The sequence below is a fragment of the Hemiscyllium ocellatum genome, chromosome 4 (assembly GCF_020745735.1).
Source record: "Hemiscyllium ocellatum isolate sHemOce1 chromosome 4, sHemOce1.pat.X.cur, whole genome shotgun sequence".
Classification (NCBI taxonomy): domain Eukaryota; kingdom Metazoa; phylum Chordata; class Chondrichthyes; order Orectolobiformes; family Hemiscylliidae; genus Hemiscyllium; species Hemiscyllium ocellatum.
The window spans coordinates 140648704-140665405 of NC_083404.1; the positions used below are offsets into that span (position 1 = coordinate 140648704).

A 16702-nucleotide genomic window follows, 5' to 3' on the forward strand; every position below is an offset into this window, starting at 1 on the left:
TCAACCTCCTCGCCCCTCCCCCAAGTCCCTCCTCCCTACCTTTTATCTTAACCTGCCTGGCACACTCTCCTCATTCCTGATGAAGGGCTCTGGCCCGAAACGTCGAATTTCGTGTTCCTTGGATGCTGCCTAACCTGCTGTGCTTTAACCAGCAACACATTTTCAACATTTAAAAGGCACCTGGATGGGTATATGAACAGGAGGGGTTTGGAGGGATTTGGGCTGGGTGCTTGCAGGTGGGACTAGATTAGATTGGGGTATCCGGTTGGCATGGACGAGTTGGACTGAAGGGTCTGTTTCTGTGCTGTACATCTCTATGATTCTAATACCAGTAGATTGTAGCATTTTACTAACAACAGATCGAAGCTAACTATCCTATAGTTTCCTGTTTTTCAGATTGGGGGTTAGATAGATGAACTGTTTGCAGGTCTGTGTGCTGTCTTGGACATCAGGACTTTGCCTTTGCATGCCCCCAATAAAAAGTTTCTTGGTGTGCTCAGTGCCTTCCCAAATTCACCTTCCCCATTTTGACTGGTTACACATCAAGATCTCCTATAAGCCAATGATGTTTGACTTCTTCAGAGATGCTTTGGAGACATCCCCTAAAGTCCTTCTGCTTTCCTCTTGAGAATCTCATGCTGCGTCTAAATTCTGAGTACAGCAACTGCTTTGGGTATCTGGTGTCAGGCAAACAAACTACATGTTCCTCATTAAAGCCGATTTTAAGAAATTAGTGTCTCAATGTTGAGCATGATCTTCAAACAGCAGCTCTTTGAACTCTAAATGTTCGCCCTATTTCTCTTGTCATAGATGCTGCCAGATCTGTGGTTTCAAATATTACATTACATTGTCTAGACAGCTTCAAAATGATTGCAAATAGCACAAACATGCCTAAAGAAGGTCACTGGACTTGAAACGTTAACGCTGCTGTCTCTCCACAGATTCTACCAAGTTTGTGATGTCGCTCCAGCAAAAATTGTGTTCTTTGTTTCAGATTTCTAGTATCTGCAGTTCTTTATTTGGTTTTAGTGCACACCAATTCTGTTTGCTTCATCTAGACAAAAATTTTCCATTAACGGCATTCCCACTTGTGTTAATCTAGACAGTTTAAGCACAAATTGACAAAAGCCGAGCCTAAAGTATCCATAAATTAGTTTCGGCTACAGTATTATTCATTCTCTTACACTAACATTTCTGTCCTAGGCCTGCTGTTCCAACAGCACTCATTCTCCGCTTAAATAATTTAGAGGCTACAGATTCAATAAACTGACCCTCCGACAGTGCGGCACTCCCTCAGCACTGACCCTCCGACAGTGCCCACTCCCTCAGCACTGACCCTCTGACAGTGCCCGCTCCCTCAGCACTGACCCTCCGACAGTGCGGCACTCCCTCAGCACTGACCCTCCGACAGTGCCCGCTCCCTCAGCACTGACCCTCCGACAGTGCGGCACTCCCTCAGCACTGACCCTCCGACAATTCAACGCTGCCTCAGCACTGACCCTCCGACAGTGCGGCACTCCCTCAGCACTGACCCTCCGACAGTGCCCGCTCCCTCAGCACTGACCCTCCGACAGTGCCCACTCCCTCAACACTGACCCTCCGACAGTGCCCGCTCCCTCAGCACTGACCCTCTGACAGTGCCCACTCCCTCAACACTGACCCTCCGACAGTGCCCGCTCCCTCAGCACTGACCCTCTGACAGTGCCCACTCCCTCAGCACTGATCCTCCGACAGTGCGGCGCTCCCTCAGCACTGACCCTCCGACAGTGCGGCACTCCCTCAGCACTGACCCTCCGACAGTGCGGCGCTCCCTCAGCACTGACCCTCCGACAGTGCCCACTCCCTCAGCACTGACCCTCCGACAGTGCGGCTCTCCCTCAGCACTGACCCTCCGACAGTGCGGCGCTCCCTCAGCACTGCACTGAAAGACTCCGCCAACGTTTTTGCGCTGAAGTATCTGACATCGGACTTCGCCAAAAGAAGAGAGTCGTTGCGGCTTCAATTGAAAATCTCTCTTCAGTCAGTGGAGTTTCTGACCGAGTTAATTGATGGGGGAGGAGTTATGGGTTGGACTGGTTCGAGCGGCGAACGTAGAGATGGGCGTCGTATCTGCCCCGTCTCTGGGCGGGGTCGAAATGAATATAAAAGAGGAGGTCGCCCGAGCTTGATTGTAAAATTATTGGTGTTTCCTGTCTTTTGGCCGAGGCGGTAGCCATGAGTAGTTGGTGCGGCGTTCTCGCCGCCGCGCTGCTGGTCCTGATCCTTCCAGAACCTTCGGTGAGTAGCGCGAGCCGCGTTCAAATCCTAACGGCTGCCGGGCGCGCGGATGGACTGAGTGCTCGGACGGCGTGCACCTCGCCGCTAGTGACAGACTGATCTGTGCCCCGTGTTGGGGCAGCGGTAAACCCCCTGTGTCTGAAGGGGAAACTTTAGAGGCTGCAATTGTACTTGACGTCTATCAGTCGGTTATGCCGGGTTGTGGTGCTAACATTCGAATGTAAATTAACGGGCCCCCTCTATTGGAAAGCGTATGGGGAGACTATTCGGTGCATTTCCTATTTAAAGGTGTTTTGGGTGTAGTTGATGGCTTTTGTATAACTGTTTATACTCAAAGTAAGAATAAACCACCCTCTTCCCTACTGCCGTGCCGTCCCCTCTAAGTGAGCAAGCTGACTACCCCACTTCTGTTACCCGGTCCTTTTTTAAGTAGCAGGATCGATATATCTTTTCGACAAGAGGGGAGTCTTTGCCCAGCAGGCATGGATCCCAATTTGATATCCCCGTAACTGCTGTCAAACCCCCCCACCCACCTTTGGGATCACCTGGCCCCCCACGTCTCATGCACGTGACCTGCCCCTTCACCCGGTCAGGTCGGAACTCACTGCGCCTGCGTGTGAACTAACCTCGTGACATGTGATCTGTCACAATAGAGCCACTCTGTGCAGACAGCGAAGCTTTCTATAGTAGCTCTTTTTCTGGAAGGTAGCACTAACCCCCTCGGTGTTTGATTATGCCTGTGAACTTTGGCATGTATTTACAATTTTTTTTGGCTTGTATCTCTGGGTTTTTCAGGGCATGATTCACTATGCCAATGTCTATAGTTAGTCTAAATCTGAAACATAGGACCTGGTGGAGAAATGCATGCACTGGGTCTGACAGCATCTACAGGGAGAAAAACAGCACATTCACTAATATAATTTAATGTATCTGTTGCTCCTGATGCAGCCTCCTCTACATTGGGGAGACTGGATGCCTCCCTAGCAGAGCGCTTTAGGGAACATCTCTGGGACACCTGCACCAATCAACCACACCACCCTGTGGCCCAACATTTCAAATCTTCTCTCTTTTTTTTCCCCCCCCCCCCCCCCCCCAAAACTCTGCCAAGGACATGGAGGTCCTGGGACTCCTTGACTGCTGCTCCCTCACCACCAGAAGCCTGGGGGAAGAACACCTCATCGTCCACCTTGGAACACTTCAACCCCAAGGCATCAAATTTGGATTTCAACAGTTTCCTCACTTCCCCTACTCCCCCTCACCCCAGTTCCCAACTTCCAGCTCAGCACTGTCCCCATGACTTGTCCTACCTGCCTATCTCCTTTTCCACCAATCCACTCCAGCCTCTCCTCCCTGATCTATCCCCTTCATCCCCCTCCCCCACTCACCCATTGTATTCTATGCTACTTTCTCCCCACCTCCTCTAGCTTATCTCTCCATGCTTCAGGCTCACTGCCTTTATTCCTGATGAAGGGCTTTTGCCCAAAATGTTGATTTTGCTGCTCCTTGGATGCTGCCTGAACTGCTGTGCTCTTCCAGAACCACTAATCTAGAAGTTAACATTACCAATCTTTGGATTTACAATGTCTGAAAAATGTCATGTCATGACACTGCCCCTCTTTAACAAGGTTTTGTCCTTGGGCTTGTTCAAGAGGTTGCAAAGGCAGAGGTGCCAAAATCTCTGGGCAAGAGACTAGTTTAACAATGGCAAGGGTGTGGTCAGTTCTGCTAGCTCCAAGTTTTTTTTTCTACTTGTAACTGAGGCTGCTGCAGAGAAAGTTCTGACCTTCAATGGATGGATTTCAGAGCCAGTCAGTACTCTTTTAAGTTCTTTCCTTCTGCTTGTAAGAACTTATTTTGAATTTTGCCATGGTGCATTTATGGGATGTTCCAAAAATTGGAATGCTCCTTAAGTTACTGCATTTAGTTGGTTGGGTTTTCCAATAGATAAGTTCTAAATTTTGTTTCAAATAGTTCGAAATATACTTTAGACTAGATTACTTAGTGTGGAAACAGGCCCTTTGGCCCAACAAGTCCACACTGACCTGCTGAAGCGCAATCCTCCCAGACCCATTTCCTACACTTACCCCTTCATCTAACACTATAGGTGAATTAGCAATGCTAAATTGCCCAACCTGCACACTTTTGGACTGTGGGAAGAAACTGAAGCACCCAGAGGAAACCCACGCAGACACTGGGATAATGGGCAACCTCTACTCAGTTGCCTGAGGTGGGAATCAAACCCTTTGTCTCTACCACTGTGAGGCCCACTTAAAGCAGAGTGGCTTGACCAGCTGTATCCCTGGATTACCCAATTCACATCTGCCTTAAAATAGAGTCCAGGCTGCTTTCTTTTATTGGTCAGAGCATTAAGTATAGGAGTTGGGAGGTCATGTTGTGGCTGTACAGGATATTGGTTAGGCCACTGTTGGAATATTGCATGCAGTTCCTATTGGAAAGATGTTGTGAAACTTGAAAGGGTTCAGAAAGATCTTAAAGGATGTTGCCAGCGTTGGAGGATTTGAGCTACAGGGAGAGGTGGAACAGGCTGGGGCTGTCTTCCCTGGAGTGTCGGAGGCTGAGGGGTGACCTTTATAGACGCTTACAAAATTGAGGGGCATGGATATGATAAATCTTTTTTTTTCCCTGGGGTTGGAGCCCAGAACTAGAAGGCATGGGTTTAGAGTGAGGGAAAGATATAAAAGACCTATGGGGCAACACTTTCGGAGGATGGTATGTGTATGAAATGAGCTGCCAGAGGAAGTAGTGGAGGCTGGTACAATTAAACCTTTAATAGGCATTTTGCCTGTATGAATAGGAAGGGTTTGGAGGGATATGGGCTGGCTGCTGACAGGTCTGACTAGTTTGGATAACTGGTATGGATGGGTTGGACCAAAGGGTCTGCATGTGTAAATATTGAGGGGGTCTGGCCTGGTTCATAGCATCTCTGGAAAATGCATGATCAGACCTGCTGAGTTTCTTCAGCAATCCCTTCCTAATGGTATTATAGGTCTCACTACACTGTACAGTAGTGGTTCAAGTAAGTAGCTCCTCTCTTCAGACAATAGAAAAAAGTAATATGCTGGCCCAACCAATGCTCATTTTTAATGACTGAAATAAAAAGATCTCAATGCAAGGGGATGAACAGAAAGCTTTTACTGGGTAGTATGATCCCATCTAGAATAGCATATTACAATGCAGTACAGGCCCTTCAGCCATTTGTTGTACCAACCTGTGGAACCAGTCTGAAGCCCATCTAACTTACATTATTCTTGGTCATATGTCTATCAAATGACAATTTTAAAATCTCTTGGAGTTAGTCTATCACTGTTGCAGGCAGTCCATTCCACATCCCCCTACTAAGTAAGAAATTACCTGACCTCTGTCCTATGTCTGTCAACATCCCACCTCCAAATTTAAAGCTGTCCCTTTGTGCTAGCAATTGCCATTTGAGGGGAAAAAGCTGGACATTGAGAGCCTATCTAACCCTCTGAACTTACTGTTGAGGGTGGATTATTCTTTATGGAAGAATCTTAAAACTGAGGTGATATCTATTTAAATGACAGAACTTCCTTTCCTCAGACTAAGATCCCATAGTCTTCCTCACCAGTTGAGATCTGGCTGTGAATGAGGTATGTCTTTGGGTTTTTTTGAGGGGGTCATATTGTAAAGCTGAGCAGGGAAGTGCAGCTAATGTCTCCGATCATCTTGTCTGAATGTTGGCTGGAGTTACAGGCCTACTCTGGATTTGAACCTTCCAAAAATTTTGGAAAGGTTCTCTGGGTTTCACTTAATGAATCCCTACAGTGTGGGAACAGGCCCTTCAGCCCAAGTCGACATTGACCCTCTGAGTTCCGACCCAGAATCCTTCCACTCCCCTACATTTACCCCTGACTAATGCACCTAACCTCCACCTAAATACCTATGGACAACTTGGATTAGGTTCCCTACGCTGGAAACAGGCCCTTTGGCCCAACAAGTCCACACTGACCCTCTGAGTAACTCCCAGATTCTCTTCCCTACATTTACCCCCTGACTAATGCACCTAAAACTATGGACAAGTTTGCATAGCCAGTTCACTTCACCTGGTGAAAGTGAGGATTGGAGATTGGTCCAGATTAGTGATGCTGGAAAAGCACAGCAGGTCAGGCAGCACCTGAGGAGCAGGAAAATCAATGTTTCAGGCAGGAGCCCTTCATCAGGAGAAGTTGGAAGCTTTTCCATTTGAGTCCTTCTGTCTATCCATATGGTGGATCTTGAATATCTGCTTTCTCCTGACATTGGTCTTGCTGAATGGACTTATGAATCTTGTAGGACAAGAATTATTTCTCCTACTTTCAGACTTTAGCTTCCCTTGTTGAGAAGTAACAAATATGTTCCCATCTTCTAACAATCATACAACACAAACGAACCTAGAGCCTGCTATTTTTAATAAAATCATGGTGCAATCCTTGTTCTTGACTCCTTTCTTGCCTGCTTCTCTTCATTACCTAAAACTCTCAAATTTCAGACTTTAGAATTGCTAATTCTTTCGGTTTGACACTGGAGTAACATGAAACTTGCTTTAGGATTAGGAATCCTAAAGCGAATAACTTTTCTAACAGCATGCTACTTTTATATATAAATCCTTGTAGCATGCTGGACATGAAGTCACTCTATGCACTGAACAATCTAATATTTAAAAATGGAAGGAATTGTACTTTGGCTTATTGGTGATGGAGGTTTTGTCTTGAGTCGAACTAGCAAGAAATCAAGCTTGTGTAGTGCAAGCTGAATTGAGATCAGACTTGTCTCTCTTGGCTAGTAGGTTGATTGATCAGTGGTTGACCTGGTGGCTTGGACTTTCCTTTGGAGGAAATGTGGATTGACTGCAATCCAGTTTAGTAACTGATCTTTTCAACTTGTCAATCCCCTTCATTGTTGCACAGTGACAGCAGCAAGCTGTTCCTGGAGTGAGACCCTTCTAACCAGAACACCTTGCAGAGACTAAAGCAGAAACTATGTACTTGAGACCTCATTTCTTTAAACAGGTGAACTTTTTATGTAAAAAATGAGGTCTGCAGATGCTGGAGATCACAGCTGCAAATGTGTTGCTGGTCAAAGCACAGCAGGCCAGGCAGCATCTCGGGAATAGAGAATTCGACGTTTCGAGCATAAGCCCTTCATCAGGAATACTTCTTATGTAACTTATTTTTGTATAGTACCACAATGGTTTTGGATTGTGGTGTCAGTATACAGTTTTCACACATCTTGATGGTGAAATATATCTTTCATTCCTTTTGTCCCACCACTAAACAGATTTCAGTCAGTCGAGTTGCTTTGTCCCAGGTCTGGATTGGAATAGATTGAACTGGCTTGTTACTTGATTGTTTGAAATATTACTGAGAATCTCTCACCCTACACTTGGTGGTAGTGTTTCTAAATTCAAAGATCTGTTGAAAGCAGTGTTTCTTGAGTGATATTTCATTTTTTATTTCAGTTGCTTGTAGGTAGGCATTCCTGTTGAGTACTTCTAATGTGACTAGTTAGTTGTTTGGGGATGGGTTTACTCCATTTCAAAAATAACTTGGAAACCTGCAAATGTATCTTCTAAGCCAAAGGAGAAATTAAGATAATGTAGGCAACTGAAGAAATTGTCTTCTGGATCTAACTTGAAACTTGCTTCATGGCTTCAGGTTTGACCTGCAGAGGCAGTTTAGCACATTACTGTGCTTGGAATTTCTGTTTGGGTTGAGGGTTCTTGATTTAACTTGGTGATGCTCAACCTCTTACTTTAAAGAACTATTCAAACTGCTTAGTTTCTAACTCCTGTCCTTTTTTTTTTTCTTGGACCATTTTAAAAATGGACTACAAAACCTCCAGCATCTGGTATTCCCTCTTCTCTGAAGAATAGACTTTTCAGTTAACAATTTTCCTAATCCTGTGTTGCAATACAAACAGGACTGCTAACTTGTGTATTTATGCTCTATACAACTCCACTTACCTCTTGCTGACCTAGCCCTGCCACTCTACCTCAAGTCTACTATCTATTCACTTCCATAAGTAATGATGTCAACACTGGACAAATCAATCCTGATGATATTTGGTTTAGTACATCAAAGTTAACTCTTTTCCAGTTTGTAACTGTGGTTTAGTCAACACATCCATGGATGTGTTCATGCTATTGAACAAAGGCTGTGTGATACTTTGCACATGACCAGATCTTGCTGAACCAAGTTTCAGCCTGCTTCTGAGTAACATGCTTATCAGAACAAATCTATCACCCTTTCTCGACTCTAACTTCCTACTTGACTGATTCTCTCACCTTCACAATATTTTCTCAGCCTGAGGCTTTCAGGTCTGATCAAGTAAACTTTAAAATAAACCCTTCTAATGGATTGGGGACAGCAGTGTTGAAAACCATTTCCATTATCCTACTACATGTAATATAGCAGGCCACTTGGTCTTTTTTTTTTAAAAAGAACCTACTGTCTCATTCACTAAGACCATGGCTGATCAAGTCTTCAAATGCCATATTGCTATCTTCCCTGCCCAAAACAATGCATGCACTGGGCCTAAATATTCAATAGCTCAGGCTGCCTTCCATAGAAGGAGTCTCTGAACCCTCAGCATTTATCCTCCTGTCCTGAAAGGATGACTTGACTAAAAAGCCACTGTTTTTAAAGTTCTGGATTCTTCCACAAGTGGAATATCCTTTCCACCTCAACTCCTGAGCAATCGGGAAGTAAACATTCAGTCTAGTCACCAAACCTCAATACAAATGAGTCAAGCATGTCCAACATCTTCCTTTGTAAGAGATGGATGATTGGCTTGCAATTCAGTGACATCAACAGCACAACTTCTGTCTCGAGTCACAATGAAGTCTCTTATATAAATCAACCCTTGAAGTGTTTTAACCATTGGGTTAAACAACCACTAGTTCAAGTCCTGTGGTCCTCAACTGACTTTACCTCTTCTACAATTTCCTTCACTTTGAGGTGTATACTGCATTTGAGATTTTGTTGCCATTATGATTATACATGAAAGTCATCCTTCAATATTCCTTGTAATCAAGGGAATGATTGCATGTTGCACACACATCCTAACTAAACTCAGACAGAACAGTTGAAAACTGTGGTGCTGGGAAAAACACAGCAGGCCAGGCAGCATCCAAGGAGCAGGAGAATTGATGTTTTGGGCATAAGCCCTTCAGACACCAGCACACCCAAATTCTTTGCACCTTGGAATGCTGCAAGAATGTCACTGTCACTTTTTTCACAATCTTATTTCATCTGCCAGACTTTTGCTCACCTCAACACATCCCATTTGCATCCTCCCTTGTCTTAATTTTATCTGTCTGTAAACTTGGCTACAATGCCTTTTGCTCTGCTCTTAATGTTTAAGATTGAGGGCTACATATTGACCCAGTGGCCAATCTGACAAAGCTGTTGGGCTTAGTTGTTTCTGCCATTCAGGTAATTCTGTGGTATTCACAATCTTTAAATGTGTTAAAAATCACAACACCAGGTTTAATTGGAAGCACACTCAGAGTGACACTCCTTCATCAGGTGATCTTTAAATTAGCTCTTAAATCAACAATAACCTCTCCAATAAATGGCTTTGTCAAGTGTCACTCCAAAAGCTTTAACTGAACTTGATTTAGTTGAACACCATGTCATTAAATGCAAATAGATTGCAGAAGTCAGTGCTCACTTCAAGAAAGTGAACTGTTCAGAACTTTTTTCAGTGGTTGAAGGGTTATTTACCCAAATACTGTTTTAAGGTGATTAGCAGAAGAACAATGTTGTCATGTCAGACTTTTGCAATAGTGTCTAACATTGTGGACCACATCAAGACATTGAATTGTCCTCCCATCATTGCACGTACCTTGTGGTTGGATAAAATGGCTCCTCCTTGTAAAGGAGCCCATGCAGACTCTTGACCAGGCTGGCTGGGCTGAAAGTATGGAAACATTGGCAGGGGGAGGTTCCAAATTCAAACTTGGTATGGGCTGTCTTGAACTGGTGTACTTCACTAACATTAAATCTTTCACAACTTGCACTTTATTTCTTGCAATTTTATTAATCCAAACTTTTATTTCTTCAAGATATCTGCACAGGATGGAACTTGCATATGGTATGGACAATGTGGGACAGATCCTGTCACACACAAGCGGTATAACTGTAAATACAATGGTCCCCCAAAAGCACTACCAAAAGCAGGATATGAATTAATTGATGTAAGTAGTTTGATTATAAACTCAGATTTGCTCACTGTTTGCAATAAATTCCCTCAGATTCTTCAGTATTATGTGCAGGCTTTTATGCCAGTGGAGAACCTAACAATTAAATCCATTATCATACTTTATGGTTTCAGCAGATGACTGTTTATAATTAACTTTTATATATCCTCCTTGGGAGGAGAGTACTAGGGAGGGAAGCAGCATTCTTAGTGCAAACATTGCAAGTTAGAGATTATTTGGCTCTATATAACCAAATGCTTGGCTGTTTCCAGTGCTGATGTGCCTGCTGAAATACCAGCTTGCTAGAAATTTATCAATGCATCATTGAAACAAATGATTGGTCTGCCTAATTGAAGTGTCCATGTTCATTTGACCTGGGTAAACTTCTTGGTGATGCTTTGGTTTCTGAAAGGTAACAGAATACTGAGCACCAACAGGCCAATCTGCCCAACTAGTTTATTTTGAGCCATTCCTCTATAAACCACCATGACTCTGTACTCATAACCCCCCTACTATTGCTAATTCACCAAGCCTGCAAATCTTTGGACTGTGGGAAGAAACTGGAGCACCTGGCAGACTTCCATGCAGACCAGGAAGTACATGCAAACTCTAGTTTCCTACAGATGGAATTGAATCTGGTTACTAACACTGAAGCAGCATGGCTAACTGAGCCATTGTGCTGTCCTTCTTTCCCCCCCCCCCCCCCCCCCCCCCCCCCCCCCCCCTCAGCATCTCTAGCTAGTTGCTTTAGCCACTTCCTCTGCTCACAAGTTTTGGCATTTTTTTTTTTGCCACTCTGTTCTCCCTCAAATTTCCTTCTGTGGCCTCTTTCCTGCCCTGCTCCTGTGAGCATCTGATTTCTTTCAGCCATTAATGGCCATGCTTAGTTTTGGAATTCAGTTTCTTCATGATATCTAACACTTTGAAGATCTAATCTCCTCTAGACAAATTGCACAGGAGCTGTCAATGTTTGAAGATTTTTGATAAACTAAACTGTTCCTACTGCTTTTACATAACTACTTTCACTAACCTTGAACTGACAGTATTAAAAATTGTTCAACTTCTTAAGCTAGTATGATCATTAAAGTGAATCTGTCTTTTTCTCTTTGCAGGAATTGTGCCCCAGTTTCCACTATGGGAATCTTAGTCTTTGCTGTGATGTTGAACAACTACAAACACTTAAGGATAATATACAACTACCACTGCAGTTCCTGTCCAGGTATCCATTCTTGCCCTCTGTCTTTATATTAGGCCAAATGTGGATTCTGGTTAATCTTCCTTCAAAGGGTTTATCTGACTGAGCACTTGCTGGTAAGGTAATATCCGTTGCATGGCTATCACATCTGGGAAGCTGCTTTTAACTTGGTGACTTGTTAGAACTTTTTTGAAGGCAATTAGAAATGGAATAACTGGCATAGGTCTGGAGCTGCATGTAACACAAGTAACTTGAGTTGCATTGAGTGGTAAGCATAATCCTCTCATAAAATTAGTGATTCTGAATTTATCTTCAATAGGGGATTGAATTTTCTAACAGCATAGTCTAGGCTCCTGGATTTCTGGAGCTACTGGTCCTCTTGATGCATGCTTAGCTATGACCATTTAAACTGTTTGATATGGTTTTGTGGCTTTTCAAAGTTGAACCTTGAGGATGCTACCATAAAGAATATTGAAATCCTTGGGTGTTAAAGTGCAATCCAAGAAGTAGCTGCTTTTAAAGGACCAAAGATGCTGTTGCTCCCTTTTCTGAAGCATCCTTGGGACATGAGACTTTTTTACTATCTGTCTCTTAAATGACCCTAATGTATCTGACTCTACCACTGCTGGCAGTGCATTCCTTCCATACACCCATCACTAAAGTACCTACCTCTGACATTTCCCCTAAAGCTTCCTCCATTACACTTAAAACTATGATCCCTCATAACTATTTCCACCCTGGGAAAGTCTCTAGATATCTACACTATCCATGCCTCATCTTGTGCACCTCTACCAAATCACCCCTTTCTCTTCAATGAGAAGCCCTAGTTCCCTCAACCTTGAGTCATCCTGTCTAGTCCAGATGACATCCTAGTAAGTCTCCTCTGCACCCTCCAGTTTCCACATCTTCCAATGAGATGACCAAAACTGGACACCATATTCAGTGTGGTCTAACCAAGGCTTTTTAGAGTTGCAGCCTAAACTTGTAGAACTCCCCCTGCTAACAAAAGTCAACACCCTGTGCCTTAATGACAATTGAGTGGTAACATCTGAGGGATCTATGGACATAGACCAAGAATACTCTGTTCCTCCACACTGCCAAGAATCTTGCCTTTAATCCTGTATTCTACACAAATTTGACCTTCCCAAATGGATAACTTCACTTTTTCAGCTTGAACTCCATCAGCCACTTATCAGCTCAGTTCTGCATTCTGTCAATGTTCCACTGCAATCAACATGTTGTCAGCAAACTTAATAATTCAGCCTTCCACTTCCCTATCTAAGCTACTTTTTAAAAATGACAGCAGTCCCAGAACAGATCCCTACAGAACACCACTGGTCACCAAGCTCCTGGCTGAATACTTTCCATCTACCATCAACCTCTGTCTATGGGCCAGGCAACTCTATAGGTGTCCCTTGTCAAAGTTCTTTCAACTTGCCATCCTTTCTAGCCTTTGGACAAGTCTGTCCCACTATCAGCAAGTGCTCCCTAAATACCCTCAACCTTTTACATTTGCCTGAGAATATCCACTTCCAATTTAGGCACCCCAGTTCCTGTCTAATGGCATGTAATTCATGCTCCCCCAATTAAACTTTTCCATACCATCTGCTATCCCTGTCCAGCATATGGTAAAGGTCATGGCGTTCTGATCACTGTCACTGAACTGCTTTCCCGCTGAGATCAGATACCTGGTTTGTTGTCAAGCACTAAACCCAATATGGCCTGCCCTGTCAGCCTGCCTACATTATCCAGGAAGGGTTCCTGATTCACATCTGACAAACTGCAGCATTCAACCTATTTGAACTAAGGAGGTTTTCAATCATTTCATATTCAGGAAGTTCATACATAATGACAACCCTTGGCACCTGTCCAAAATCTGCCTCCCATCTGCTCAATGTCCCTGTTGCTTTTGGGGTCTTTAGAAAACTAAATGACTGCTTCTTTCCTGTTTCTGACTTTGATCATACTTTTTCCATACATAAACCCTCTGCAGTTGTGATACTATCCCTGATTAGCAATTCCACTCCCAATCCTTTGAGACCTCAACTCTGGAACATACAACTATTCCTGCCCTTGTGATATCCAAGTCTTATGACCACATCTCACAGCATGAATTGTACTTAGAATTAAGTTAATCACCTTTTTTCATTCCTGACACCAATCTTTTATTTTAAACACACTTCAACCCATCACAGACTGCAACATTCCTTATCAAATATTCTCCTCCCACTCTGCACACATCTGGCCACTTGCTACCTACTTGATCATCTGATCCATAGCTCAGATTCCCACCCCCTACCAATCTAACTTCAACCCAAGAGCTCCAGCAAACCTTCTGCCCAGGATCTTGGTGCCCCTCCAGTTCCAGTGAAACCATCCTTGCACAGGTCCCACCTTCCCCCAAGTATCCCAATGATCCACATATCTGAAACCCTCCCTCTACACTACAAGTTCTGCAGCCATGCATTCAGCTGCACTCACTCTGTTCCTAGCCTCACTAGCCTGTGGCACTGGCAGCAATTGTGATATTACTCTGCTCATCCTGCTTTATAGCTTCCAACCTAACTCCCCTATTTTTCTTTGGGTCCTCCCCCTTTTCATAGCTGTGGTACATATCAGTACCAAAGACCACTTCTGGTTGCTCTCCTCCCCTTAAGATCCAGTAGACTCAATTTGAGACATCCCTGGCACCCAGGAGGTAACACTCCATCTGGGAGTCTCACTTGCAACCATTGAATCTCCTGTCACTTCCCCTCTTCTTCCCTTCTGAGCTGGTTGGGCTCAGTACCAGAAACCTGGCTACTACCCCTCCCTGGGTAGGTCATCTGTCCCTTCCTGCTCAGCATCTTAAAGCCATATACTTGAGGGAACAGTCATAGTGCAGGACCCCCTATCTGCCTATTCCATTTTCCTCTCCTGACAGTTACTTAGCTACTGTTGTTTCATCTGAGGTGTGACTACCTCCCTATAAACTATCACTCAACCTCCTGAATGAATCAGTTTATCCAGCTCCATTCCCTAAAATGGTTTGAGAAGTCAGAGTTCCCTGCACTTTGAGCAGGTGAAGTCACTAGTAGTGACCCTTCTATCCTACATCTTAGAGCATGCAACTGCTCTAACCTCTATCCTCTAACTCATGTAGTGTTTAGTCACAGGCTGAATATTATTCACCTACCCAGCAATCCCTGTCTGCATCCACTCCTATTGAGCCTTCACTCCATCTATTCACGAGGTAGTCTTTGAGAGGGAAATATGCCTTCCCAGCAGCCCCCCTGCTCTGATCCATACAAATGGTGTATACCTTGACTGAACCAGAATCTGTATATGGCAAAAGTGAGGACTCCAGATGCTGGAGATTAGTGGTGCTGGAAAAGCGCAGCATGCAAGGAGCAGGAAAATCAGGAATTCTGATGGGTTTTTCCTGCTCCTTGGTTGCTGCCTGACCTGATATCCCAGCACCACTCTAATCTTGACCCAGAATCTGTATATGCTCCACTTCAGTAATTTGAAACTCACTTGGGTTACATGCCACTCTGTGGATTTCTATTAGTGGTGTCCACATTCATCTCCATGACTCAGGAACATGAGCCATCTTGAACTGCCTTCTATGTGGCACACACCCACTATCCCCTGTCAGTTCAAATGTCTAAATGTTGCTATTACAAATGTTAAATTCAATCACTAGAGATGCAATAGGACTATTCTTGACCAGCTAAGTCAACTACATTACTATGGATCTGAGTAACAACTGCAGTTTTTTTTACTGATTCCTTTCAGAAGGTAACATTTGGTTCATTCTAAGTAGCTGTCATTAGACTTTTTAATTCCAGATTTTCATTGGGTGAAATTTCATATCCCATGATGGGATTCAAATCCATTCCCAAAGCCTGGGGTTCTAGATTACAAGTTGACTATTACCACTAATAACAGTCAACAGAATGGTATTGTCTTTACACTTTTTTTTGAAAGCTGAAGGTAAATTTTAGGACACTATATGGTCTGGAGAGAACCAGAATGAGGAGGATAACCTTGAAAACCAGGCAGGAGTGACACTAAGAAGCATCTCTTACCATGGGTGCAAGAAATTTTGGAATTCTGACTTTTTTTGTGGCAGCTTGGTCACCTGAACTAGTAAAACTATATAGGGTCTGTTAGGTTAAATCTTCAGGGTGTGAAGTCAAAACATTAATAAATGAAATACATTAAATTAGGATATGACCAACTTGTAACAGGCTCCAAGCTGAACAGCTTGGTCTTTGGGAATGAAGCTCAGCAATTTATAGACCAGTTTAATGAGATGAATGAATATTGTGGAATTGTTATTACAAAATCTTTAAATCATGACTGCCTAAAATCTGTTGACTTGCAGATGTCCATCCTGTGTTCACAATTTTATGACCTTTTATTGTGAACTGACCTGCAGTCCCACTCAGAGCCTGTTTCTGAATGCCACCAAATTTGAAAAAGATGTTCAGGACAAAATCAGCATTATAGAAGTGGAATATTACATTGGATCACACTTTGCAAATGGTGAGAAACAAACTTTCATGTAACAAAAGCTTTCTCTTTTTGGAGGGTGAAGACCATTCTAATAGATGCCATGATTAATGTAACAGATTGAGAATTGATTCTTTCGAACCCTCCATTGCAGTAGAAGCAGGTTTTAAGCATTTCTAAGCCAGACACTGATTTTTTTTTTTAAAATCCTTGGGCAGGGGGTGAAACATAGTGAAGTACATAAATGTGCTAAGCTGATAAGGTGGATCTCACTGCCTCAATGAGGCTGTCATCTATTCCTGTTCTGGATTTAGCCTAATCATCAACACTCCTAAGCCATTGATTAGGACTAACATTTTTTTTTGTCCCTTAAGCTTCATACTAGTAGTGAAATCCTTGTTTCAAGGTTATAGTTGTAAAATTACTCCAAATTGACATGTTTGCCAGAGTAACTTTTCCCTCCTTGGTTGGATATCTTCCACCAACTAACAGTTCAGACCACTAAAACATGGAAC

General features: G+C 43.5%; 1 protein-coding gene across 1 annotated transcript in view; it reads left to right on the forward strand.

The window, feature by feature from the left end:
- The first annotated feature begins 2160 nt into the window (after nucleotides 1-2160).
- Nucleotides 2161-16702, forward strand: part of npc1 (Niemann-Pick disease, type C1) — a 38876-nt gene continuing 24334 nt past the window's right edge. The window contains exons 1-4 of the mRNA XM_060823919.1: nucleotides 2161-2277; nucleotides 10361-10492; nucleotides 11608-11714; nucleotides 16060-16220. Of these exons, the coding sequence (XP_060679902.1) occupies nucleotides 2215-2277; nucleotides 10361-10492; nucleotides 11608-11714; nucleotides 16060-16220 (463 nt within the window). The 5' untranslated portion in view covers nucleotides 2161-2214. The remainder of the gene's footprint in view (nucleotides 2278-10360; nucleotides 10493-11607; nucleotides 11715-16059; nucleotides 16221-16702) is intronic.